The 27,841-nt window shown below is 40.7% G+C and overlaps 1 protein-coding gene across 1 annotated transcript in view; it reads left to right on the top strand.

The window, feature by feature from the left end:
• The window catches only part of slc17a7a (solute carrier family 17 member 7a), a 27,549-nt gene extending 979 nt beyond the window's left edge, over window positions 1-26,570 (top strand). The window contains 12 exon segments of the mRNA XM_034212952.1: window positions 13,220-13,472; window positions 13,718-13,836; window positions 14,013-14,127; window positions 18,791-18,878; window positions 19,052-19,138; window positions 19,898-20,040; window positions 20,211-20,360; window positions 20,971-21,103; window positions 22,016-22,126; window positions 23,473-23,600; window positions 23,681-23,750; window positions 23,834-26,570. Coding sequence (XP_034068843.1) covers window positions 13,220-13,472; window positions 13,718-13,836; window positions 14,013-14,127; window positions 18,791-18,878; window positions 19,052-19,138; window positions 19,898-20,040; window positions 20,211-20,360; window positions 20,971-21,103; window positions 22,016-22,126; window positions 23,473-23,600; window positions 23,681-23,750; window positions 23,834-24,198 — 1,762 coding nt within the window. The 3' untranslated portion in view covers window positions 24,199-26,570.
• The last annotated feature ends 1,271 nt before the right edge of the window (window positions 26,571-27,841 follow it).

Consider the following 27,841-nt stretch of genomic DNA (forward strand, 5'->3'; position numbering starts at 1 on the left):
TCTATCTATCTATCTATCCATCTATCTATCCATCCATCTATCTATCTATCTATCCATCCATCCATCTATCTATCTATCTATCAACAATCCATTTATTGTTTCATAAATAAAGTTACATTAATGTTACTATACCATTTGAAATATCAGAGCAACCACAAAAGTTAAGCCTCTTCTGTCTCACTTTAGTTAATGAACCTCAGGCCATTAATCATTAAATGTACCAATTTAAAGAACTTTATTTAGTGTTATAAAAAAAAAAAGTGTGAATCTGTATCAGTCGAATTCCTCTATACATGAATCACAGTAGCTTTTAAAGATGGTTTACAAAGAAGTTGACCTTGACCATTTCATACAGTGTAATTTTTAAAGAAAGGGCATACTGCAGTACCTTGTTTAGAAACATTTCAAACTTGGATGTAAATAAATGGCATATCATTGCAAAAGTTGCAACACAGATTGGTGATATGACAATATTTCAGTCAAAAACAGGAGAGATTAAAAGGACTGATAGAACCTCAATAACCGCTGCTTTAAGCTCTCGCTCTCTCAGGATTTGAGGTAGCAACCAAACGTATAAATCCCGTCCTGAAATAGCCTGTTTTTCAGTCCAGCTGTCGGGCCACGCAAATCCCTAAACTCTCCCCTCCCTCTCCCTCCATCCCGGCCCATGTCACTTCCTCCAGCCATTCCCTCCTCCTCCATCCTCCATCCTGCCACCCATTGAGCCATTGACACCAGCACAGATAACTTTCCAGCCTATCGGTGTCTCCCAGATTAACGGACATGCAAATCTCAGTCTTTTTCTCACTAACTGGTCGTGAGCCATGCGTGTGCACGGCTGCAGCTGATGCTATGAGAGATGTGATGTGTAAGATTGGATCCAAATTGGTTTTAGTGGGCGTATCCTTCGGCTTAACCAGTGAACTCGGTCTGATGTGGCCACACTGTTAGGTACAAGCAATGGTTTTGAAAGAGAAAGTGAATATTTTTGTTCAAATTTATGAGGAAAACTGATTGTTTTAGGTATTTATCTGTGTGCGTGTTTATAGTGTTACATCTTGAACACAGGACATCCCTGCACTGTGTGAAAAGACGAGTGTGTCTGTGTGCAATCTCACCACTTCACAGACTAAATCCCTCCTGATGAAAGCAGCCAGGAGATCATCTATTATTTAAACATTTTCTCCATCAGAATGCATCTTCCTGTTTCTATATTAAACTCCACTAGGTAAGCATAAACTTCATCACTGTAAGGTCAAGTGCACTCTACTGTTCTACTCTCACTATTTCCTTTTTCAACAACTTCAAATGTAGACCTGAACATCATCTATTCTTCTCCTGATGTCTGGAAACTACTCCATAATACTCGAGAAATATAATCCCACTACAACTGTCCTCTTATTACCATTATCACTGTCACAGTTTCTTATAGCATCCAGTTTTGCATCTCATAAGAATGCCATGTAGGTTTATTAAAAGACTTTACATTCAGGCCTTTGTTTGCACGGCCTCACCAGGAGAGCTTGTGTTTCACTAAGCACAAGGCAATACAGAATATAACATGTAATCTATTTTTAATCCATTTTACATGCGCTGGAATGCTTCATGCAGTGCAACATTTTCAGTTACCACTCAGACGTCTAAAAGGTGGTGTTAAATATTCAATTAATTGATCTTATGTGTATTTTATTACATTTTCTGATTATTAAGTCTTGGGCTAACTGCAAGAACTGCAGATTTCTTTGCCATTATTTTATTTATAGCATTATTATCAATTTAAAAAAGATTGTACACTATGTTCTTGACATTAATTTTTTAGTAAGCCCAGAGCAGCATTGCTACTTCTCTGTGCACGCTCTCAGACAGAGGGGGTCCTGACAAATGGCGCATTTTTTGGAAAAGTGTGACATGTAATATTGTAGTTAAGCCACCATGGCCATTTTATAATTCCGCTTTAGTGGATTTAATAGCCAAAGGTAAATCTATTAATGTTGTACAGTGCCACCCAATGCGGTACTTAGGGAATAATGGTCACATATTGCTGCCATACTTCATCAGTCTAGGGGTTGTGACGATGACAGTATAATCATTGACATTATGACAATGGCAGTGACAATGATAAAGCTAATGGACTAGTTTCTAAGCATCAAGATATTTACTTTCCAAGCAGCTTTTGTAGTGAAGGCAAATAAACGTTACTCTTTGAATCCTAGGATGTTTTGGGATTCTTAAAGAATTTGAAAAAACACAAAAATGTACATTGACATTACATTTGAGACAGTTCTGCTTGTCTCCGACTCAAACTTTTGTCTATCAGTGTGTATATTATGTCCCTTTCTCTACCTGTATCGTGTGTGTGTGGGAGTGGTTACACACACACAGGTTTATTATAGGGTCCCCGTAGATGATGTGTCTGCCCAAGCTGAGCAGTTTGGAAAGTCAGCTGTAGCCGCTCAGCATGCACAGTTATTGGCAGCGATACTGGTTGTATCCATGATGTCAGTAATGCTTCAATTGGTCACATTTACACTGCCTCCATGCCTTGAGGTAACCTAAATAATACGTAATAATTAGTTTTGTCAAGAAAACATCCCACAGCCATAGGTAATATTTGTATGCATCCTACCATATTCAGTTAACATTTAAATATATTTTCTCTCAAATACAATACATTATTTTAATAATATTAATCACCCATTTTCTTTGCGTTTCTTGCATGCAAATAGAACAAACATTTGATCGACACAGTTGTGGATTGAATAATCAACTAAATGCAGCTTTTTAGCTTTAATGTGCAGCCCACATTTTCAAACCAGCCATGGGCAAAATTCAGTGATGTTTAAAGTCGTTAAATACTATTTCTATTAGTGTGATGGACCATCATTATTATGTTCTTATTAAGATGTTAAAGCAGTGATAATCTTCCAGGAGGTCACTTTTCACCAAAAAAAAAGAATCATGATTTTTGCCTGATTTGTGATTTTGAGATAAAATATCAGCTGGGACAGAATACCACCGTGAGTCTCCTGTGCCGGTTGGTGACCCGGGACTTTTGTTACCCTGCCTGTATATTAAATTCACAGAGCGTTCTGCGTAATCCTCCGATAAGAGGATGATAGAGAGGGAGAGAGAGACAGCGAGGGAGGTTGACAGTAAAAATATTATATAACGCCCTGGTCACTATTTGTTCACATCTGTGTGCTGAATTGATCCTGCATTGTGTTGTATGTGAAAAACACTTCTATTTATTCATGTCAGCCCACCTACTCTAGTACTTTTTTCTAAAAAGCAGATATGTGGAGATATAGACTGTAGGTTAAGGATTTATATTTATCTTAGAAATTTCAGTTATGTAGTCATTTCGATCGTGGTGTCTCCCCCTTCCTCTGTTAGCTTCTCTTCTCCCTGAAGTGAACAGATTGGGTCTCTGTGGGATTGATTCACCCAGGGAGACACCCTCCTCCCCATCCTGTCACACCACTTTTGTGTCCTCCCTCTCCTGTGGACACACATACACACACACACACACACACACACACACACACACACACACACAAAGCGTTTATACACCTACACGTGTGACCTTCATAGGCGTATTATCTATATAGTCACAAAGTAGACTTAATCTCTAAGTGAGTGCTGACTGCATCTGCATACACACAAACAAACATACACCCACCCACACACACACACACACACACACACACACACACACACACGTTCTCACACACACGTTCACACACACACACACACACACACACACACACACACACACACACACACACACACACACACACACACACACACATACAAACAAACACACACAAAACACAAAAAAGTTAAGGTCTATACAAAATAAAAATACTTCTCTTCTCTTCCAGTGTTTTTATCTAATCAAATTTCTATAATCTATTGTGTATTGTGGCAATGCGGTATATTGATTTACATTAAATTGCTCTGTCAGGCTGACTTTTTGAACATTTCATGTCAGATTTAATTCGTAATGATGTTATAGTTTGAACTTTGCTTCTCGTGCTCTGGTGAAAAGCACAGAAAAGAGCTCAGTGTGAGGTATGTGTCGATGCTGAGTCTCCACTGAGCCTGTTACTATATTGTAATTATGATATTTCAGAGAGCCCGAGGTCACGGTGCTCCTGCCTGCTCATGCTCTCTCGCTCATTAGTTGTTGCCAGCTGAGACCAATCAGATCCTCGCTATGCTAACGAGAAGAGCTACATCAGCTGAGTACAGGAACACAGCACTGTGAGCCTCGCACGAAGGCAAATGACCACAAGAAAGCTCTTTGATTCATACCTGTACTCTTTCAGACCTAGCAAGTTATGTGCTGCCCTCCATGCATACTTGCAAATGTTGCTTTATCTTCAACTTTTCCTATTTGTTTATGATGTGAGTGTGCCTTCACTGCCCTATTAATACACCATGTTAGAAGCATGAGACCCTTAGCTATTTTTAAGACACTCATTCCTGTGGACAAACACACACTAGAGTGAGATTGCCCTTTAGTGGGAAGCATCTGCAATTAACGTTAATTTTTGCTGTGGGCTAGCCTCGTTAGCTGGTAGCGTATGTGTTGTTGTCAGGCTGCAATCTGTCGGGAGGTTTAATGAGGATCGTCCTGCAACCTTCACTAGCTCTGAAGTAGGATACTGAGCTCCACTCGGGGGGGGGGGGGGGGGGGGGCGAGTCAGCACGTTTGTTTGGCACAGAGTGTGAGTCCGACAACTGATTCAACATATGCACACCCTTGTGTCAAATGAGAACATCCTCTTTCATTTACTGAATTAGTAACCATTTCATCTTTCTGTGTCTTATGTTTAATGCACTTTGATGGAAATGCTGAAGCTCTGTGAAGGCCTGTGCACATTCAAATAATGAAGATTGACGTACATTGTCCTTCAGTCTACACCTTTAACAACTGGTAATTTCTCAGAAATATATGAATTATTTATCCGGCTCAAAATACATGAGTTTGAAACAAATGGGGCAGAATTGAACATTTAAGAAATTATTAAATGTTTGACTCAAATGATGACAATGATGATAGTGAAAGCATACTGATTTGCAAATAGCCAGTTCTATGTTATAAGCAGTTTGAGAATAAGGTTAATTGTAAATCATTATAAAGACACATTTCGATTATAAGTCATTTTTACACACTTACAAACATGTTAACAGTTTATAGACGGCTTCAAGGCAATAATAAAAGCCTCTGTGTCTTATAATTGCTTGTAATAGCATTGCAATCATTATTTGAGTTAATCTATTTTGCACGTCTCCTTTGGTAGCTTTTTTATGATAAAATCATACCTTATTATACACACTTATTAACAATGTGCTTTTTGCAGCTACACTATCTGGAAAATAGTTTTCTAAGTTAATCAATTGAAATAATGAGTTACATATAAACCAATGTTTTGGTGGGCTAGCACAAAAGCACACTTTGAGACAGCTATTTCATTTGTTGTTTTACTTTGCTTAATTTTCACATATATTTAGGCAAAAATGGGGGCACAAAGGAAATATTCTATAAAACATCACCCAATACAGGCCTTTACAAATATAATATCATGATATATAATGATTATAATCATAAGCACTATTATGGTATATTTCAACTTGTATATTTAAAAATCCCTAAATATGTCAAAGTTGCTCTATTTCTTGTTGATATGTTTTATAATTGTTTGTAATAGCATTTAAAACGTATAATATGAGTTAAAATATCTTACATGTCAGTTGTGACCCTTTACAAAGCCTTTCTTGTTGCGTTTATGAGGATTAATAAAAAAAATTATTATCCACTTTGACATCATGTTTTCAGAGTATCTTTGATAAGAAGGATTTATAAGACCTTAATATCTAGGCTATTAACAGTTTTTACTATTATTTCTTACAAAGCATTACCCAGAAGAACTAAATCAAGATTACAAGACGTTTATAAGCACTAATAAAATACATGTTAACAGTTTATAGACAGCTTGAAGACGTGAATACAAAGCGTTCCCCTGATAATTGAAGGGACAGCATGAACTCAACAGTGTGTCGTGACAGAGCCACGCCCAGCGCCCGTCTGTCTCTCCATATTCATTTCCGGAAGTAAATCATTTTTGTAATCCTAATCTGAATGTTGTGACAGATTAGGAGAGAGAGACAGAGCGGGAGAGAGTGGATGCAGCCGCTTTAATCTCCTACAAATTCAAAAACGTTGCTTTACAAAGCATACTTTCCTGTAGTAGTTCATTGTATTTTACCTTAAATGTAGAATATCTCATGATATACCAAGTTTTCATTTATTAATATTTATACTGGCATATCTGTTATTATTATTATTATTATTATGTTTTCTGTATTGATGGATGTATGAAGAGATTATAAGGAGTGTGCTGTGTAAAAATGGGGGAGGTAGTGAAATCCACTTCCATATCTGAGGTATAAAAAGACTGGAGGAGACAGAGTGTATGCAGACAGACTATAGCAGATAGATAGTGACAGATCATGGTGTAAAAGCTAGAGTGAATTATTTATCTCACCAAAAACACATCCATAATTTAGCAGAGTCAGAGTCTGACTTGTCTTGTGTTGGTGTGTGAGTTATCTTGGATTTTCCCTGTGCTGAGAGCCTGAGAGAGAGGAATTGTCTTGAATCTTTCCTTACAAAAAAGATAGCTGCCTTCAATGTTGTGAATGTAGGAACAATCTGAACCTCGAATTTGCAACCATCCTTGTTACAGGGAACACATCCTCGTTGTGATTGTGCCTGTTTATGTTCATGATTCTCCAGCTCATTGACTAACTGGATCAGCCCAATGGAAAGTGGACGGCTTAAACACACATGCGCATTTTACTGTGGACTCCGAAATAAAACATACAGTAGGCTACATGCATTCAAAAGGGTGGCACTATGTCTGATTTAATTGGAAAAACCTGCAGGAAGCATTAAGTGTAGCATATTTGTGTGCGTGTGTGTGTGTGTGTGTGTGTGTGTGTGTGTGTGTGTGTGTGTGTGTGTGTGTGTGTGTGTGCGTGTGTGTGTGCGTGTGCGTGTGCGTGTGCGTGTGTTGTTGAGAGCACAGGGATCACCAACTACATTTGTCCAAGGGCCAAAATGTATCCAATAGACACTATCGCGGGCCAGCGATTTTTATATAGCCCAACATTTTGAAGTTGTTGACCGGAACACACACACACACACACACACACACACACACACACACACACACACACACACACACACCGCATAAAGCTTAGCAGACTCTTCACGCTAACGAAGGATCACTTCTAGGCAGGGTTACTTTGTATTCTGTAATCAGTTACTGAATACAGAATCTTAAAAGACGTATTCAGATTACTTTTAGAATACTTTATTTTTCCATAACAGATGGGTATGTTTTGGTGAACAGGAGACACTTGTTTTATTGTTTTAATGGCTTATCAAGAACTCAAACACAACATCTTGGTGTCATTCTGGACAGCTCCCTCTCATCTGCACCCCACATAAAAAACATCACCCGGACTGCATTCTTTGTACTGTCTTAAAACCTTTCATTGGAATATGTTATGAATTGTAAGGTGTCCTTGGGTGCTTTGAAAGGCGCCCCTAAATAGAATGAATTATCATTATTATTTATTATCTGAAATGATGTAATAATTTGTTCCAGTCACTTGCCATGCATTCAGCAGCAGCAGGCCATTCACTTTGATTTGATCCCGTTATGAAATGTTATCATTTCGACAATAAATAAATGCTACATAAACGTTATCTTGCACATTTTATCTAACCATCTCCGTTTCTAACTTTCAATATATTTTAAAAGAGATCTCTCTCTCTCATCTGCGTGCGGGGGCGGGGCCTCACAGACACGCTGCATCTCTCTCGCTCACAGACATGGTGCAGCGCTGTGCAGTGTGCACACCAGTGGCGGCGCTAGGGGGTGGCTACTTGGGCTCAAGCCCCGGATGTTTTCTGAAAAGCCCCGGATGTTTCACTTTTTTTTTTTAAATGTAAAAAGATTTTTTTTTTTGTTGAAAATGTCTCGGGAGTAATGTGCAGTACCGGAGTCCACCAGAGAGGCAGCCGCTGCGGGACATTAGCCTGCGTACTGCGTAGCCTTTAGTGATGGGAATTCCGGCTCTTCTTGGTGAGCCGGATCATTTGGCTCGGCACACCAAGAAGAGCCGGCTCTTTCGGCTCCCAAACGGCTCTTCAGTTTACCACATATTATACCTTTTAATTAAATCAAATGTAGCCCTGTTTTGACTAATTATATGTGTACACATATATCACTTAAATTATTCAATACAACCTTTGTACTGAAGTATTCAAAAGTAAAAATTACATGTTTAATATAAATGATTTGCTGTGGCCAATTGTTTTCATTGCATTTACAGACCCGTGTAACTCTCTGATACCACCCAATGAATGCATTGACTTGCTTGTAGAACCACGCTACACAAAACAGATAGCAACACCTATAAAAACTATTTAAAAAAAGGGGCTACTGTATCGACCTATATAAAGTATATAAATATAGTTTTTGTTTTCAAAATACCAAAAAGATCCTGCATTTTAGCCATGCCTCATTTCGCTCTATTTGCTCTTTCCAGCGCTGTTTTTGCAGGGGGCTAATTCTGGGAGCTGCAGCTGACCACGCCCCCCTGAAGGAGAGGGGAGCGTGCTCTGAGATCAGCTGCTGGGCTGTCAGAAGAGGGGGAGAAAAAGAGATCTCCGTCCTCCGTGTTTTATTCTTATAGAAGTAAGAAGAGAAGTATTGGGGCAGAAACCCTCCTTTTTACGCAGCGGTCCAGACATAGACATCAAACGGCGACACATATTCAGTTGCCAGTTACTTTGGCATTCGGGCAGGGATATCTAGATACTTTCCAAGGTTTGACATAATGAATTGTGCTACTTTTAAAGCAAGCAACGATGTTTTCAAATCTGTAATCAAAAAGCTCCTCAAAAACACTATCGAAGTAGTTCCTGCCGTTGCTACGTTAGTTCAAACAGTAACAATGGACTACTTTTCTTAGCGGATGCATGTCAATTTAAATCAATACATAAAACTATTTTTTAAATCAATAAAATCATTTTCTAAATCCATAAAAGCATTTCAATTAATATTGGGAGTCATGTCGTTACTTTGTTGAGAATGTGGCCATGTAATAAGCGGGATAATGTGCACAGTGCACATTGCATAATGTGCCTTCAAGCTGATCTAGATCCCTCCGCAAAAAAAAAAAAAAACCGGCTCGTTCGCGGGCGAGAGCCGGTTCCCGTCGTTCACTTAAAAGAGCCGGCTCTTTGAGCCGGCTCGTTCGCGACCGACACATCAGCCTTCCCTGCCCTGAAGAAGAAGTGATCCTTCCTAGTGCCTGAAGAGTTTTAAGCTAATAGCCTATACAGTTATGGATATTAGAAAGTTATTTTCATCGAAGCAGGCGCCACAAGCTGCAGCAGCAGCAGCAGTATCAGCAGCTGACAACAATAGGCGCATTCACACTGCGGTACTTTTCCCACAAAGGTTCATGTGAACTTAGTTCATGTGAACTCTTTTATCGCGTTCACACCCTATAGGCGCTTTCACACTGCGGTACTTTTCCCACAAAGGTTCACGTGAACTTAGTTCATGTGAACTCTTTAGTTCGCATGAACTAAGTACAGATCGCGTTCACACTGGAAAAAGTCCCTGGGGGTGGATTAGGCAAATGAAGCCGCTGACGTCACTTGTTCTTCTTCTGCTTTGGGTTTACTGGCAGGCCGCAAACCACTTCACGGCGTATACTGCCGCCCAAAGTCCCCGGCCGGAAGTCCCCGGAGTTGGGGACTGGCTTCAGTAGAAGCTGCTGGGACTCCCAGCAGCTTCTACTGAAGCCTTCCGAGTAAATCGCCAGAACGCCGACACCTCCTTATCTCCACCATTCCCATGTTTTATTTTGTGTTGCCATAAGTTAGTCTCTGCGTTTCTGCGCTGGGCTAATGCTAATGCTAATAATGCTAATGCGAGGATAATAAAATGGCGGCTTCACAAAACTTTTTGGGAGTTTTGCGGGGCGTGGTTTGCAATCCTTCCAGCCAATCAGAAATTTAGCTCTTTTCTCACAAAAGAGCCGTTCGAAAGTCCCTGCTCTCTAGCAGGGACTTTCGAGGGGGTAAAAAGGTTCACATGAACTCATTTTAGTACCGGCTCTTTATGGTGTGAACGCGATAAAAGAGTTCACATGAACCTTTGTGGGAAAAGTACCGCAGTGTGAAAGCGCCTTATGGTTCACACCAAAAAGAGCCGGTACTAAAATTAGTTCATGTGAACCTTTTTACCCCCTCGAAAGTCACTGCTAGAGAGCAGGGACTTTCGAGCGGCTCTTTTGTGAGAAAAGAGCTACATTTCTGATTGGCTGGAAGGATTGCAAACCACGCCCCGCAAAACTCCCAAAAAGTTTTGTGAAGCCGCCATTTTATTATCCTCGCATTAGCATGGAAGCTGCTGGGAGTCCCAGCAGCTTCTACTGAAGCCTTCCGAGTAAATCGCCAGAACGCCGACACCTCCTCATCTCCACCACTCCCATGTTTTATGTTGTGTTGCCATAAGTTAGTCTCTCTGCGTTTCTGCGCTGGGCTAATGCTAATGCTAATAATGCTAATGCGAGGATAATAAAATGGCGGCTTCACAAAACTTTTTGGGAGTTTTGCGGGGCGTGGTTTGCAATCCTTCCAGCCAATCAGAAATGTAGCTCTTTTCTCACAAAAGAGCCGCTCGAAAGTCCCTGCAGTGACTTTCGAGGGGGTAAAAAGGTTCACATGAACTAATTTTAGTACCGGCTCTTTTTGGTGTGAACGCGATAAAAGAGTTCACATGAACTAAGTTCACATGAACCTTTGTGGGAAAAGTACCGCAGTGTGAATGCGCCTAATGTCATCACCAGCAGTGTCCCGCAGCTCCTGCCTTTCTGTTGGACTCTGTCGCAGCGGGGCTACTGCTGTGGTGCGGAGCGCACAATACACAACTCTTCACAACGAAGGATCACTTCTTCTTCAAGGCAGGGAAGGTTTCGCAGTACGCAGTCTACTGTCCCGCAGCTGCTGCCTCTCTGTTGGACTCCGATACTGCACACAGTGGTTACTGCTCCGCCAGTCACCCCCGTCGTGCGGGCCGGATGAGAATGTCTGGCGGGCCGGATGTGGCCCGCGGGCCGCCAGTTGGTGGTCACTGGCATAGAGGTTATAATGCACAGATGGCCGCTCTCCTGACTTCTCTGTTTGACTCTTTTAGAAAAAAACGACAAAAATGATCAGCCTAAAATAACAGTAACTGATTATTTCTTCTTAAATAAACTGATTATAAAGTGTACTATTAAATAATAATTAAAAACTACATTCAGAAAATCATTGGTTGACAAAAAAAGAAACATTTAGATAAACAAAAAAAAGGTTAAAGGTGGGGTAGGTAATTCACTTCAGTAACATTTTTTGTTATATTCCATGGAATGCTCTTAACATCCCGATAGCAATGAATATATGAAATGCTTTGACAATAAATACATAAAAAAACGTCATCTGTGGAAGCCGTAGCTGTAAAAAGCACGACCAATCATCTGAGCCAGCTCAGATAACTGGATGGCCTACCTGCCTGTCAGCTTTCCATCTGTGCACAAACTTATCTCGTGCCCTCATTGGTCATGTGTGCGTTCATGCGTGTTGGAGGAGGGGCTCTCTAAGGAAGTCTGATTTTTTTCCGGCTGCGTACTTTCAAATTCTAGCGCATTCGAGCTGGTTTCTCCATTCTTACCTACCCTACCTTTAAGACATACAAGAAATATAAGACAGAATGGATGTATTTTTTGGAAACCACACCTACAATATTACCTGAACTGTTTAGATTAATTTTGCAGTTCTGTGAAATGTTCATCTAAAAGACTCTTGCACTACTATACCGTCTGAATAACCTAGCGGTGTTAAACACACATCCCTACATATTGCACAGCACCAGTATGGCAGCAGGTCCGAGGCGTCCTGCTGGAGAATGTGCTGTCGTGGCTAACTCTGCTCCTCGGATAGTGACAGCTGCTTCCACACACTGGGACGTGCTGAGTCAGACACGACCCCGACATAGTGCATGTTGCATGGAGGTGTGTGTGAGAGAAAGACATAGAAAGTAACCTAGGGGAAGAAGACAAATTCTATCCAATCCCTGCAGTGAAAAGATAAATGCACTCCTTGCCACTGCCCCATAATAACATGCTTACCCCACTAAATGATACCAGTTTTCCCACATTTGTTTAACATTTGTTAATTTCTCCTTGTTGAGAATCATGTTGTGTCTTAAAGATGTGCATGAGAGATAAAGAGAAGCCTTGTCTTCCTTAATGTGTGCCGATGCCTTGCCACAATGTTTCGTACATTTTAAGACTGGCATACAAACACATTTCTTCTTGAAGCAAAGACTGTTTTTGTCCCCAAGGGTGGTGTGCATCGGACTCTCACCGTGACCTCTCAATCTTTTTCATGAGTAATGTTTGTGTTTCAGGGAAATGCCAGACAACAATTTTAGCCCCCTAAAGTAATTGAGCAGCTGGGCAGATTGCTTTTAGTAGCACATTTTTAAATGAAAACTAATAAAAAGAGAAGGTCGATAAGAGAGGGCAGACCTCTAAGGCCCTGCTGTCTAACAACGTTAACAAAAGTGAAATATAATTATTTGATGTGCCCTGTAATTTGAATTAACACCAAAATGTCATGCATTATCTCTTGGTCTATGCTTTAATTTTTCATGAACATTGGGCCAGTCATTTTTCCTTAATTCTGCTGACAGACTAAAAACATTAACTTGGCAGAATTCATTATGTCTATAATATATTCTTGCAGTGTTGCACTGTCAGAGCAGATGATCCTAATAATATTGTGTAAAAAACCCAATAACATACAGATGCATAGATTCAGTGTTTTCCTGTTGCACCATGTGTAACTTAGTGGGTCCATCACTTAAATCAAAATGTAAACAGAATAAACCCAAAGTGCATTGTCTCTCATGGAAGCAATCCTACATCAAATTGAAAAAGCCAATGTTGTGTGAGCTTTTACAAACGATTCCTCTAAAGCTTGATATATCTTTGGAAGCCTTTGGATCCACACTGTTTTCTGAGGTGCAGAGGCCAGCTTGTTTTCCTCCTTTCCTCCACGCTCATTCTCTGTGTCTCCCCTCAGGTTGATTGAGAAGCGGCAGCCCAATGGAGAAACCATTGAGTTATCAGCGGAGGGCCGTCCTGAGCTGGTGGAGGAGAAGGAGCTGCCGGTGGTGGACTGTACCTGCTGTGGCTTACCGAGGCGGTACATCATCGCCATCCTGTCTGGCCTAGGATTCTGCATCTCTTTCGGGATCCGGTGCAACCTGGGCGTTGCCATTGTTAGCATGGTGAATGACCATACTGTCTACAAAGGCAACAAAGAAGTGCTTGTGGTAAGTGTTGACAAGAAATAAAAGCGTTCAGATTTACTGCATCAGTCTGTCTCTGTCAAGTATGTTTGTAATATCTGTTTTTGTTTTTCTATGATCTGTTTAAATATTTCGCAGGGTGAACATACTGTATTTTGTACATTGGTGCTCCCACTTGACTTCCTCATTATGATACTTTTTTCATACCAAACAATTTACCTGTTGTCAAAATAATGCAAAAAAAAAGCTATATTCCGTCTTTTCTCTAGGCTGCACAGTTCAGCTGGGACCCTGAGACAGTCGGGATGATCCATGGCTCCTTCTTCTGGGGCTACATCGTCACACAGATCCCGGGGGGCTTTATATGTAGGAAATTTGCTGCCAACAGGTGAATGTCAAATATGTCTAAATAAATACGATTGCTAACAAGTGGTTAAATGAGACTACTAAATGTCCTCACGCCGAACATGAGTAACCTCTATCTTAGACGTGGTGATGTTAAGTCATGCGACCATTATGTTGAATATTCAATCTGATGCAACTTCTTTGTTCTTTTGTTTTAAGAGTATTTGGTTTTGCCATAGTGGCAACATCAGTCCTCAACATGCTGATTCCATCTGCTGCTCGCTGCCACTACAGCTGCGTCATACTGGTCAGGATATGCCAGGGCCTTGTTGAGGTACAGTATGAGCTTATGTTCTTATGTGTATTGGATGGTAAACTGCTCAAAATGACGGCCAAATACATATCCAAGCCATTGAGTCACATTTTTTATAAAAGTTTAGAGCAAGGTGTGTGCCCCGAGATCTGGAAGGAAGCCAAGGTTATCCCATTTCCCAAGGATAAAAGAAAAACCTTTGCTGGTTCCATAAGTCTCCTCCCAGTGTTAAGTAAATTAATAGAAAAAATAGTATACACCCAAATTCAATACTACTTTTCAAGTAACAATCTGACAACGAACTACCAACATGCCTATAGAGATGGTCACTCTACAAGTACAGCACTTGCACAAATGACCGACGACTTGTTAAAGAGCATGGATGATAGGAGGCTTATAGGAGCTGTCATGTTAGACTTTAGCGCAGCTTTCGATGTAATCGATCACAGTCTGCTGCTGAACAAACTCAAAAGCTATGGCTTTGGTTCTGTTGCTATGTGTTGTTGGATGGAGAGCTACCTGACTAGTGCCCCTTTCACACCAACGCGTTTTCAGCTCCGGCTCGGAGCTGGAGCCTGAAAAGTGCCGGTTTTTCCTGTTCACACCGCAGCGGCGCCGCCTCTTAGCTCCGGAATCCGGTTCACTTCCAGCTCCAAAAAATTGTCGGTCTAGAGGCAAGAGCTTCGGAGCTAAGAGGTGGCGTCGCTTACGTCTCTCTTATGTCGAGGCGTGCAGGAACTAAACCCACCTCCCCTGAACATGGGTCGACTGTCATAACCTGCCTACAAGCAGTAGTGCTTATAAACACACTTTATAAAGTCAACACTAACCAGGCTTCGTGTGATTCTGTTTATTTGTACCTTACTTTTACCATCCGTTCACTGTTATTGATCATTGTGGAGAGAGGCAGACGTGTTGTTTTGTATTATAGCAGCTATCGGATGGAATCAATACATGGGCTGCACAGGTTGTCGTGTCCGACTATCACAAGTAGAATCATAATAAAAATACGCCGGTAAAATGTGCCTGTAGAAAACGGTTTATGCCACAATAGGATAGCAATAGCAAGTAGTCAGTTTAGCTTCGGTTGCTAACATCACCCATTTTATACCAGAGAAACTTTCATAACAGCATTGTGATACCAAACAGCGTCAATTCAGACTGACACACATTCACTTAGGCCAGGGGTGGCCAACCCGCGGCTCTCGAGCCGCATGCGGCTCTTTGCCTAGTTTCATGCGGCTCTTCAGTTCATATCGAATTGTATATGTGTGAGTTTGGGGGAGAGACACTGACTCCTGACTAGTGTTGCACGGTGTACCGATACTTGAAAGGTACCACGATACCCTGCCGTTAAAAACGTTACGATTCCTCCGTTTCATTAGTATCGGTACTTTAAGAATGACGGGGAAAAGTACTCCGGTGAGAAAGCGCCGTTTTAATAAGAGCCGTGTGTGTTCAGCGCTCTGCTTCCACTCCCTGCACTGCAGCCGTGCCTGCAGTCCCTCCCTCTCAAGCACGCTCTAAGTGCCTCCCCTCTCAAGCACGCTCTAAGTCCCTCCCCTCTCAAGCACGCTCTAAGTCCCTCCCCTCTCAAGCACGCTCTAAGTGCCTCCCCTCTCTCATGCACGCGCTAGCTGCCAGAGCATGTGAGAAAACGAGAAGCATGGCTGCAAGTGGGAGTGCAACTGCCGCTGCGCCTCGGCTTGTTGACAAAAAAGACGCCAGAAGCGACATTTTGAAGTATTTTAGCTATATCTCTGACAGTGAGGGCAAGCCTACGGACACCACGAGGCCTGTCTGTAATAAATGTATTGATTTTATTTAATACGAATTCTTGTCATTTATTTTATTTATTTTTCTCATTGTTTAAAAGTTTGTGTTATGGTTATGGTTCTGGTGTGAAATAAAGCACTATAATTACATTTAAGACTGTTTCCCTTTTTTTAAGAAAAGTATCGAAAAAGAATCGAAATCGCAATTCTTGACTTGGTATCGAAACCAAAATGTTGGTACCGTGACAACACTAGCTACTCCTGACAGTTAAACCTGATATTTAGTAGGTCTGTTAAGTATTGAATGCTGATAATTCTGACGTAATTTGGCCGGTCAAAGTTGTTTGGGCTCGGATAAAATCGCTCCGTTACTTTCGTCCCGTGTTACTTTCGTCCCGGCTCTCCCTATGTGTGTCAGGTGTCAGTATGAGAGGATGACAGCGCGTCTAATTTTGATGTGGCCCAAGAGCCAATCACAATAATACCTGCGATGCAGTGAACCAATCACCTTTGAGGGGGGGAAAACCTATCGTTGATTAAACACTATCCAGTGTTTCCCCTACCATTGTCTTGGAGGGGCGCTGCGCCCCGCCAACGGAGCCCCGCGCCCCCCCCCCCCCTGAAATTCAAGGTGTTTAAAAAATATATATAATATATATATATATATATATATAATAATTGCAAATAATCTATAACTACTGTCACTTTTCACATTGAACATGTGCTCTTTTATTAAATAAACTAAATGCTTTCATTTGAAGTTGTGAGTTTAGTGTTTTTGACCCTAAGAAACACTGATGCAATAATCAATAACAATAATCCACAGCTGCTCTCTCTGCTCCAGAGGATTTAAAAAAAATATATCCCAATGCCACAAAAATGCATCAGTGACGTGGTTGAAATCTTGTCTCCAGAAAACAAAAAACTGAAACAAGCGTTATCAGTGACTGTGTGTTTGATGTGGCTCTTTGCAGTAACATAGAAAAAATGTGGCTCTTAACCTCTGACTGGTTGGCCACCCCTGACTTAGGCTAAGGGGAACTGGGGATATGTATCAGCTGCTTGTGTGAGTCGGACAGTGAATACTTTAGAGCGGCCGCTGCAGTGTGAGCTAACCGGGAGCTAACGGAGGAGAATAAACTCCTGTGGAAGAGCAGCCAACACTGCAGCGGTCGGTAAATGCCGCAGAAACACATTAATAAACAATGAACCACTGCACTCTGGAGCAAAGTATAAGGTTGGAGAAGTCGTTATTTAATTTAATCTGGCTTCGTGTGATTAAAAACAACACGATCATCGACCCGACGCAGTTCCCCGTTGTTGTTGTTGTTGTTGTTGTTGTTGTTGTTGTTGTTGTTGTTGTGAACGGCGTTGACGGTGACGTCATGACGCAGCAGTGGCAGCACCAGTCGAGCTCTGGGCGGTGTGAACAGAGCGGGAGCAGAAAAGGGAAACCGGAGCTGAACCAGAAAAGCTCCCGCTCGGAGCTAGAAAGGGAAAAGCGCTGGTGTGAAAGCCGCATAGGAGAAGGCAGCGAGTCTTTTTCAATGGGAGCTTTTCTGAAAGTAAGGTGTTGCAGTGTGGGGTCCCACAGGGGAGTTCGCTTGGGCCTTTGTTATATTCAATATTCACAAATGACCTTCCTTACATATTAAATAAGTCCAGAGTAATAATGTATGTGATTCTACAATGTACAGTACAGCATCAACATGCAGTGAGTTAAACAATCTACTTAAAATAGAGATTAAAGCCATAGCAGACTGGGTCAACATAACAAACTGGTACTCAACATTGAAAAAACAAAAGCAATGGTGTTTGGATCCAGACATATGTTAAGCAGCAATCCTCAATTAAGCCTGACACTGGCTGGTCAGCCAGTCGAACAGGTAATCGAGGCTAAGTTGCTTGGCATTGTTCTTGATTCTGGTTTAAAGTGGACAAAGCAAATAGACAGTATCGTAACTAAAATGGGAAGGAGCATAGCTGTGATGAGAAAATGTACAAAGTATGTAACACCAACCACTTTGAAACAAGTCATTCAGTCTCTGGTTTTGTCACATCTTGAGTACTGTCCGGTCATATGGTCATCAGCAGCAAAAACACACATACAGAAATTACAAATAGCTCAAAAACAAGGCTGCCAGACTAGCTCTCCACTGTTCGAAGCGCACTCATATTGGAGTTATCACTTTTCTCAGAAATGTCCAATTTAGCAAAAAAACACTGTATTTTTATGATCAAATAGTTTACACAAGAGACGAGCATGACCATAAGACTAGATAAGCTACATCAGGCCATCTACTGGCACCTAAACCCAGGACAAATCTTCTGAAATCTTCTGTGACTTATGAAGCTATAATGGAATGGAACTCATTGCCAAACTACCTTGCTGAAATAGAGTCCAGAGCCTCTTTCAAGAAGAGATTGAAGGGCCATCTATTAAGGACCATGTACCCTTGTGAACTGTGTACCCTAATTTAATTTTATCTCATGCTTTGTACAGGTGGGTGTCTTGTGCACTCACCCTTGGCTGAGTTTGATATTGATTGATACATATATGCACATATACATATACACACCTACATACTCACACATACACATACACATAGTCAAACACCTACCCCCCTGTACCTCGAGAAAATAATTTCTCTGTATTTCCTCTTGAACTGGTTAATGTGGATGAGATTGTTGATGATGTTGTTTATGTTGTTCATGATGTCAGGACTTATGTCTTGAATGTTGTTGTATTGTTGTATTGTTTTAAGTGTCGGACCCCAGGAAGAGTAGCTTTTGTCAAGAGCAAAAGCTAATGGGGATCCTAAATAAACATAAACGTACTAACTTCTTTTTTAGACTACTCCACCATGCCTAAGTGATTCTCTGACTGTATTGTGTATTGTGTCCTTCAGGGTGTATCATATCCAGCTTGCCACGGGATCTGGGCCAAGTGGGCGCCTCCTCTTGAGAGAAGTCGATTAGCAACAACAGCCTTCTGTGGTAAAGTTTCTAGTCTAATGATATATTTCCCCTAAAAATTCAATATCTCTGAAATATCTGTAAATGCAGATTTCTATGACCACTGAATATCAATAAAGTAAGCATTTCGAGCACTGAAATGGTATTATTAAATGAATAATATGTTGCTTTTCTTTATATGTGATGCCTTTCAGGATCCTATGCAGGGGCGGTGGTGGCAATGCCTTTAGCCGGGATACTGGTTCAATACACCGGATGGTCTTCAATATTCTATGTCTATGGTTAGTATCCTTGTATATTTATACATGTGTGCCAGCTGCAGCACTATCAGCTGAGCAAAATATTAATGCAAACCCAAGCAATCTTCATTTCAAATGGACATTTTTCCTACTGGTGTGTTTCCAAAGCTAAAATTAAAGAATGGCTGAGCTTTTATATAAATTAAATGATTTATCTTTCTACATCAAGTATTTGAAATCCAAATCTTAGCACAACATCCTACTGATTCTGAGTTTTAGAGAGCAAGTGAACGTGTATGCTCAGGTTAATGTGTAGAGCTTTTACGTCTGCGTCTGTTCTGATTATATTGCTTATAATAAAAAACCAGTAAGCTGACAACTTTGCTATCATAGCTTAACATCAAGCAAGTGCAACAACACAAGACAAAGCAAGTTAGTTAATGTCACTAAACCAGATTCATTGTCTGTTTGCCAGCTCAAGTCCTGGCAGCAAAGCTAACTGAGCTAACAGAGCTAGCTGACAGAAGCTACTGTTAGCGTTACTTTAGCAACAAGTGAAGCTTTCTGTCCATCAGGAAACTCAGTAAATCCCACATGGCTGAGGAAGAGCAGCTTGAGGACATGACAGGGACAACCATAACAAATATCTCCATATAATATCATCCAAAGTTACAAAGTGCAACAAAATGGGTTCAAGGTGCAGTGTTCTCCCTTTCTCTGTATCACTTCTTTAGCTTCCTAGCTTTTTATCCTCTGTACCCATGTTGGTTTATTTTTGCTTTCTCTCTCTTCCTCTCCCAGGCTGTTTTGGGATATTCTGGTATTTGTTCTGGGTTCTGGTGTCGTATGAGAGTCCTGCAGCCCATCCCACCATCACAACAGAGGAGAGGAAATACATTGAAGATGCAATCGGAGAGTCTGGATCATTCCTTAATCCTCTGCATGTATGGCTCTTTAAAATGTTTACCATTAATGTACCATTGGAAGTTTCTTAGTCCTGCATATTTACACAAATACACACTCTCTATATAATATTTACCTTGACTCTATTGTTCTTGAACCATCTTAGTCAAAACAGTGCATCCCAGTAATATCTTATTCCTTTTGGTGGCAGAAATTTAAAACCCCATGGAAAGCCTTCTTCACCTCCATGCCAGTCTACGCTATCATTGTGGCCAACTTCTGCAGGAGCTGGACCTTCTACCTGCTGCTCATCAGCCAGCCCGCCTACTTTGAGGAAGTCTTTGGCTTTGAGATCGGCAAGGTGAGATTATATCATCCATAAACCTATAAAATACTTTCTTTACAGAAGTAGTTTTTGTTCTATATTTTGCTTTCAAACACGTTTTATAAACACAATTGGAATATGCCCAAAGCAACTGTCAATGGAGGGTTTATGTGTTGTTAAGGCTTTGCTCAAAGTCACTGGAGGGAAATGTTGGTATATTTCAACCTGATCATGTTTGGCCTATGGGTCATAATAACCTTGAACTAATCATCTCAAGTATTTCAACAGATGTATAGAAAATGTAATTCTGGGGGATGGCATAACAATGCTAGTGGTGTCTTTAAGTGTATTTTGCTTTAATTTGATAGCAAACCGTGTAGAGGCGATAGGAAATGCTAGGAGATAAGGGTGACTGTTCGACTGCATATGTATTATGTCACAATTTACAATTGTTAAGCTCATTTCAAAGGTGCCCCAATCCGCATAAAACTATTATCCAGTTCCATTTGCTATGAAAAATATGCTTAATCCAGTTATCTTAAATGGGAGATGTTCAATCTATTTTAATCTTCAACCCCCTTTGTTTATGATAATGTATAAAAACACTATTCCTCTCACACTTTATCTCCCCCCTTTCCTCTCTCAGGTGGGCATGGTGTCAGCTTTGCCCCATCTGGTGATGACAATCATCGTGCCTATTGGAGGCCAGTTGGCGGACTACCTGAGAACCCACAACCTGATGACCACCACCAACGTCAGGAAGCTCATGAACTGTGGAGGTGAGAGTAAAACAGGAACAGGAAAGGGTGATAGTTGTGAAGAACGGGGGAAAGAAATATCAAGACAACCCAAAAGCAGTAACTGAATTACACACGAAACAAATAATGTATAAATTATGATGTAATTTCACATTTGCTAAAGTGAAAGCAATATAAAGAAAATGAGAGACTAAAGTAAGCAGCATTTGAGATTAGTTCAATCAACATCCTTCTGTTTGATGACATTAAATTATTGCATTATATACATTTTTATTGATTGGCATAAGTGTCCTAAAATGTAAGGACCTAACATGTAGAAAACATCGTGAGACCTTTTACACAGCAACTGTGCAGCTCTGCCAGTACTAGAATCATATCAATAATGTAGCTCATCCTAAAGGTTGTATCAGTGTTTCAATTGCAAGTGTATAAACACATGTATAATTTGTGTCCATGGTTAATCTCACCTACTACTGGAACCATCAGGATAATATATTTGTTTGCTAATTTATGAATTAATGCTCAAGGACCTCACCATGCTTGTGGTTGTTCCTAAAAAAAGTATTCACTGTTATTGCTCTTTTTCCTTAGTGCTCTTTAACTACCGGTAATGGTCACATTAATAAAAGGCATCTTTGTCTATTGGCAAGGCAAAACTAAATAGTTGTAAACCAAATGTTGGCCTTTGTCGTGGCGAAAAAATTGCGTTCCGAACCCGATATGTTATTAAAAACAATTAGTAAGTGAGTCAATTCAAAAAAGATAGTAGTCACAACACCAGATAAAGAAATACCAACATGTGTTATTTTCACTGCCGTCTCAACTGAAAGAGAGCCGGGAAAACTGAGTGAGATTCAATCATTCTTTGTTGGGGAGGAGACACACCTGGTGGAGATCTGCCCTTTACACTTTTGTTGTGTTTCCATGTTTCAGGTTTTGGGATGGAGGCCACCCTCCTGCTGGTTGTGGGATTTTCTCACACAAAAGCTGTTGCCATTTCGTTCTTGGTCCTCGCTGTGGGTTTCAGTGGATTTGCTATCTCAGGTGAGAGATGTTATAAACAAGTGTGCTGTCTACCAGCCTAACAATAGTCCTGGCACATAAGCCCTGTAAAAATAAAAATCACCAAACAACATCATTTTTAATATTCACAAACACCAGGGTTGCTACTAGCTCTTTTTTACAGTCTTTATGCTAAGCTAAGCTGCAGCTTTTAGCAACATGTTCACTGTACACAGTGTTGTAGGGATAGTGGTGGTCTTATGCAGGGGTTCCCAACCTGGGGGGGGGGCACAACTTCCAGCAGGAGTCATTTGGGGGGGCTCTTGCGCCACAGCAGTAATTAAAGTTTCAAAGTCTCAAAATGCTACAACTACTGTCACAAACTGGATGCATGTGAAGTATTTTGTTAAAGGAGGATGAAAGCGTAATTAAGGAGCACTATTGGAGTGACTTTGATGGTTATTGGACTCAGGATTAATTCATTTGGATTCCCGCTGAATGAAGAAATTAAAGGAAGGCGCAAGTGGAAACAATTCAAAGTGATTAAACTGTTTAAAACACATGCTCAAAGTAAGCCGGATTTTGCCGATGTGTTTATGTGGATTCAAAAGTCGTAAATAATCTACAAAATGGAGGAGACCAATCTGATCGGAGCAACTGTGACAAATAATCCAACTGAAACCGGCATGGACAATGACTATGTTTTAAAAATGCGCTTATCCAGAAAAGCCTGGTTTGGACACTTTACGGGCAGAAGAAATATTTCTATTAAAGAAAGAATTATACATTTGTGTCTTTTTATGCATTTATTAGCTACTAACTTGAATTTTTATTAAAATTAATCAATTATTTTTTATATTTTATTGTAATGTAGAGACAAGGCTTTTAGTGACAATCATGTATTGCGTTAAAATTATACAGTATGTAAAAAAATAAATTAAAAAAAGTCTAAATCTGATATTTGGCCTCAAATCATCTGAGGCCTGGCGCCCCCCTGCGATCTTTGGTGCCCCCCAGGTTGGGAACCACTGGTCTAATGGATAGTGAGGTGGGCTGAAGATCGGAAGGTTGTGAGTTCAAATCCCGCCAGGAACACCCCCACTAGTGTGCCCTTGAGTAAGGCACTTAGCCCTTAGTTACTCCAGGGAGAATGTCCCTGTAATCGGTCATTTTAAGTAGCTTTGGATAAAAGCGTCAGCTAAATGAAATGTAATGTAATGTACTGACCTTTCAACTTTCAGCAAGGAACCAAATAAGTGTGTTTCCAAACATGTCATGATGATTAAATCGGTAACTGTTATTTTGAGTTGTCACTACATGGACACCATGTGACTGCTTCACTAACATTGTAAGAAATGTATAATATGTTGTTTTGTTCTTTAACCCAGGGTTTAATGTCAATCACTTGGATATCGCCCCTCGATACGCCAGCATACTGATGGGCATCTCAAACGGGGTGGGCACATTATCTGGCATGGTGTGTCCTCTCATTGTGGGAGCCATGACTAAACACAAGGTAAAACACAATTACTTGTATCAACTTTGAAATGCTGTGACGAAAGAATTCTCACCCATATTCCATGCCTTTCTTTTCAGACACGTGACGAGTGGAAGTATGTCTTCCTTATAGCTTCTCTCGTACATTATGGAGGAGTGATTTTCTATGGTATGACTTGACTCTGAATAAAGTGTCCGGTTAGTTACGTGCAGGAGACCTCGGTCTAAACCTATTGTATTTTTCCCCACTAGGACTCTTTGCATCAGGGGAAAAGCAGCCATGGGCAGACATAGAAGACACCAGTGAGGAAAAGTGTGGTATTATCGATGAGGACGAACTGGCTAATGAAACAGAGGATCTCTACCGGGGAGGCGGGCAGTACGGGGCCATGAGCCAACCAGTCGCTGGTTCCAATGGAGGACGAGGAGGAGGAGGAGGAGGAGGAGGAGGAGGAGGAGCCGGAGGACCCGGAGGAGGAGCCGGAGGAGGAGCCGGAGGAGGAGCCGGAGCCGGGTCGGGATGGGTGTCGGACTGGGATAAGTCTGAGGAGTATGTGCAGAAGCCTGGATAGAACTCTTACATGTACGGTGGAGAAGAGGAGAGGGAGCTGACATAGAAGATCCACACGATACACGTTTAAAAAGAAAAGAGGAAGATTGTTTTTTGGAAAGGGATTGTCAGAGAGTCACTGCTATACTGAATGGACCTGCTGTGTGCTTTTGTTAAATATTTACAATTGCACATATCAAAAGTATGCATTTGATTTATTCCATTGTGTGTGTGTGTGTGTGTGTGTGTGTGTGTGTGTGTGTGTGTGTGTGTGTGTGTGTGGTGTGTGTGGTGTGTGTGTGTGTGTGTGTGTGTGTGTGTGTGTGTGTGTGTGTGTGTGTGTGGTGTGTGTGTGTGTGTGTGTGTGTGTGTGTGTGTGTGTGTATGAGTGTGTATGAGTGTGTATGAGTGTGTAGATGCATGCAGGTGTTAGAGAGGTTAATGTATACACAAACACAAACGGTATTCATTAGTGAAAACTGGACTCATATATCCCAGACTTCCTTTCTGTTCCTGAGCTCATTGTGATTGGTCAGGAGCTCTGTTTCCACAACATCACTGACGAGATTCAGTGTGTGTGTTAGTGTGTGTGGCTTGGTTTTTGAGTGTACAGCAACTCTCTCAAGCCGCTGGCATTGTAGTGTATTTAAATGTGTATGTCACACATTTAACTTTTTTCGCTGGGAAAGCACCTTACTTTTTCAACTTTTGAGCTAACAACATTGTCCAATGTATTAAATACAACATTAGATGTCACTCCAGTACAATACTCACACTTTTCAGTAGTCTCTATAACTCCCAAGGCTCTCAGCCTTAATAGACAACATACTGAGCATATGATTAAAAAAAATCAATCCACAAACTAAAAGCTAATGTGTTTTTAATAGTGAGGCCCCTTGTGGACAATCTTGTCCAGATGCTGGTGATGCATTATGATATTATGTTCCATAGCATGCATTATTTAAGTGCATGCATGTGGTGAATACTTTCAAACTATTCAATCAAAGAGGAAAAGGGTGCTTAGGTTTTGTATCAGTCTGTGTTTGTTTGTGAAAGCTGTAAAGCTTCTGTTACAACAGCCTTCCCTTTATGCGTGTGTGCATTTGAATGTGCAAAGGTGTGTGTTTGAGCTTGCATGTAGCGTCTAGCTGAATCTCACCTGGGTCTGACCCATCTAGGTCATGGCCAGCCAGGCTTATGGGTCACAACACATGAGTAATCATCTGACATTAGTGACTTTCCGTTTTGGTGTGTGTGCGCTCCCATTAGAGAGGTGGCCCAGAATGACAAGTAGAGTGTGATAGTTGCCTAACTCTTACACTGCATTACCAGCGAGGAACAACATGTATTATTACCTGGCATCACAGCATGTGCTGCCTCTGTTTCTGCCTTTCTCTGTGGCTGCCTCTCCCCCCTGTATTTAACACTCTGTCTGCTCCTCTCAGTCAGTGTTTCCACTTCTTTAATTCCTACATTTGAGCCATGTTTGATTTGGTGGGTCAGAGCTTTTTAAATTGTCAATGTGTCTGCGTTTGTGTATGTGTGTGTTATTGTGTTGGATGCAGGTGCTGAAACATTGTGCGGTGAGCATGTTTTAATGAGCATAGAAGTGCATTGCCCCGCCATCCCTCTTTTCCTTTTACACACACACAATAGCACTCACACATACAACCATACACACACACAGATTGCTATTTTCAATGTGTGCCGAGACAGTGGTCGCACACTATTTGGTATTAACATGGCTATAGGTATGGAGCCTCATGGAAACAGATTAGGAAGTATTAAGTTATCAGAGGGTGTGTTGAGGTTTGCTATCACACCCATCCATAAAAGCAGCACCTTCTCCATCTTGACGCACTGACTGCTGGGTAATGGAGTGAAGTATTTCTTCTGAAAGGACGCTTACATGCTCAGAAGAATAAACGTGGTACTGTACCAGCTGCACAGCACAACAAACATTAAAGTACATGTGAACGCACACACACTCATGCAAGAAAAATGCTGCCCTCTCACAGTGTTTTATTTTAATTTGAAAAGTAAAATTGCAGACAGCTCTTTTAAATCAAGAATCTAATTCATAACTTATAGAGTTTGCTGTTTCAACTCTATGTTGTCAAAAAAACGTTTGAATGTTGTAAAGAATTCAAATAAGGGTTTAATGGTCAAATACGTTTTGAGTGAAATGTCTAAAAAGACATGAATGGCGATTCCTGTGAAGAACTTCATTTGTAAGTGTTGTATTGGTGTATTTACTAAAGTTTGTCTTTGGCTGTTCCAATGTTGTCCTCCTCCTTGATGAAATGTGTGGTGGGAGTCAGTGTTGAAAATAAAAAAGGAATTGATCATGTTTAACCATGCCAAAATGTGAAGAATATTCTATGTATAAAAGATGTATATGTCAGATTACCTTGTGTATAATTAAATGTAAGCAATTTATTTAATGATGTCACTACTTCAGCACAATCATGTCATCAGGAATATCAGCATTATGACGCATTAAATTAGTGTTTTATACATCATGAGCGCAATGTCAGTTCTCTGTCTTTCTCTCGAGACAGATGGATGCAGGATTATCTCCGTGATTTTAGGCAAAGATTAGATGGGAGAGCAGATGCACTCAGTGGGAGAGTGAGGGAGAAACATGGACGTCACAGACACCGGAAGTGAGGATGACGTCCAGAGGGTGGGGCATGATGCCTGTGTGTGTGTGTGTGTGTGTGTGTGTGTGTGTGTGTGTGTGTGTGTGTGTGTGTGTGTGTGTGTGTGTGTGTGTGTGTGTGTGTGTGTGTGTGTGTGTGTGTGAGTGAAATTAGGATTATTTTCCAAATTGTAATAGTTTACTTTTGCAAAATGACATGAGGTCAGCAGTTAGGACATTTATTGCTGCCTTAGCCCATTATAAAATGGTTGGCAAGCCACCTAGACAGATTTATTATGACACAAAGTAATACATTAATATAATCAAAATAAAGTCAAGATATAGTGATAACATTAAAAAGTTGAAAAAAAGATCTGAATATAGTATAGAATGAAAAGTCATAATAAACACAACACAGAAAACAATGTACACCTATATTTGATTACCAATGTGTCATAAATTGAGTTTACAAAAATATTTTAATAATATATATTATCCGTTTTTGTTGTTATATCTTCCATGCCCTGCTGCCCTATTACACTAGATGAATGCAGCATTGTAATACTACCCTAGTCAAGTAGGGCACACCCCTTTTATTTGGATTTGAGTCCACCTTAAATTTGATATGAATATATTTTAAGATATAATGCAGTTTTTTTCCAATAGGGTCCATGTCATTAGACCCAATGACTCCGAATCAATGCAGTTTGTGTTATATGACTTTTAACCTCCTATGGCATTTTCTGTTTCTCTGTATTAAAATGGTCTATAGCAGTGTTTCTCAAACTTTTTCATACCAAGGACCACTTAACCAATAAAAAAACACTCGCGGACCACCTAACTCCACAAATATCCAAAAACACATCGTTTTTTACAAATCGCCTGAAAATTGTACAAACAAGTGGCAACATGTGTGACGAAGGTGCTTATCTGGGCTATATCATGCAATCGAAAGTGAAACTTAAGCTCGTTCCATTGCGGAGATATTCCCGCGAGAGTGCGAAAAACTTAAATAAATCTATTTATTTAAAATGTGAAATGTTACCAATATACTCACGGACCACTAGGG

This window comes from Gymnodraco acuticeps, unplaced genomic scaffold (assembly GCF_902827175.1).
Source record: "Gymnodraco acuticeps unplaced genomic scaffold, fGymAcu1.1, whole genome shotgun sequence".
NCBI classification, from domain to species: Eukaryota; Metazoa; Chordata; class Actinopteri; order Perciformes; family Bathydraconidae; genus Gymnodraco; species Gymnodraco acuticeps.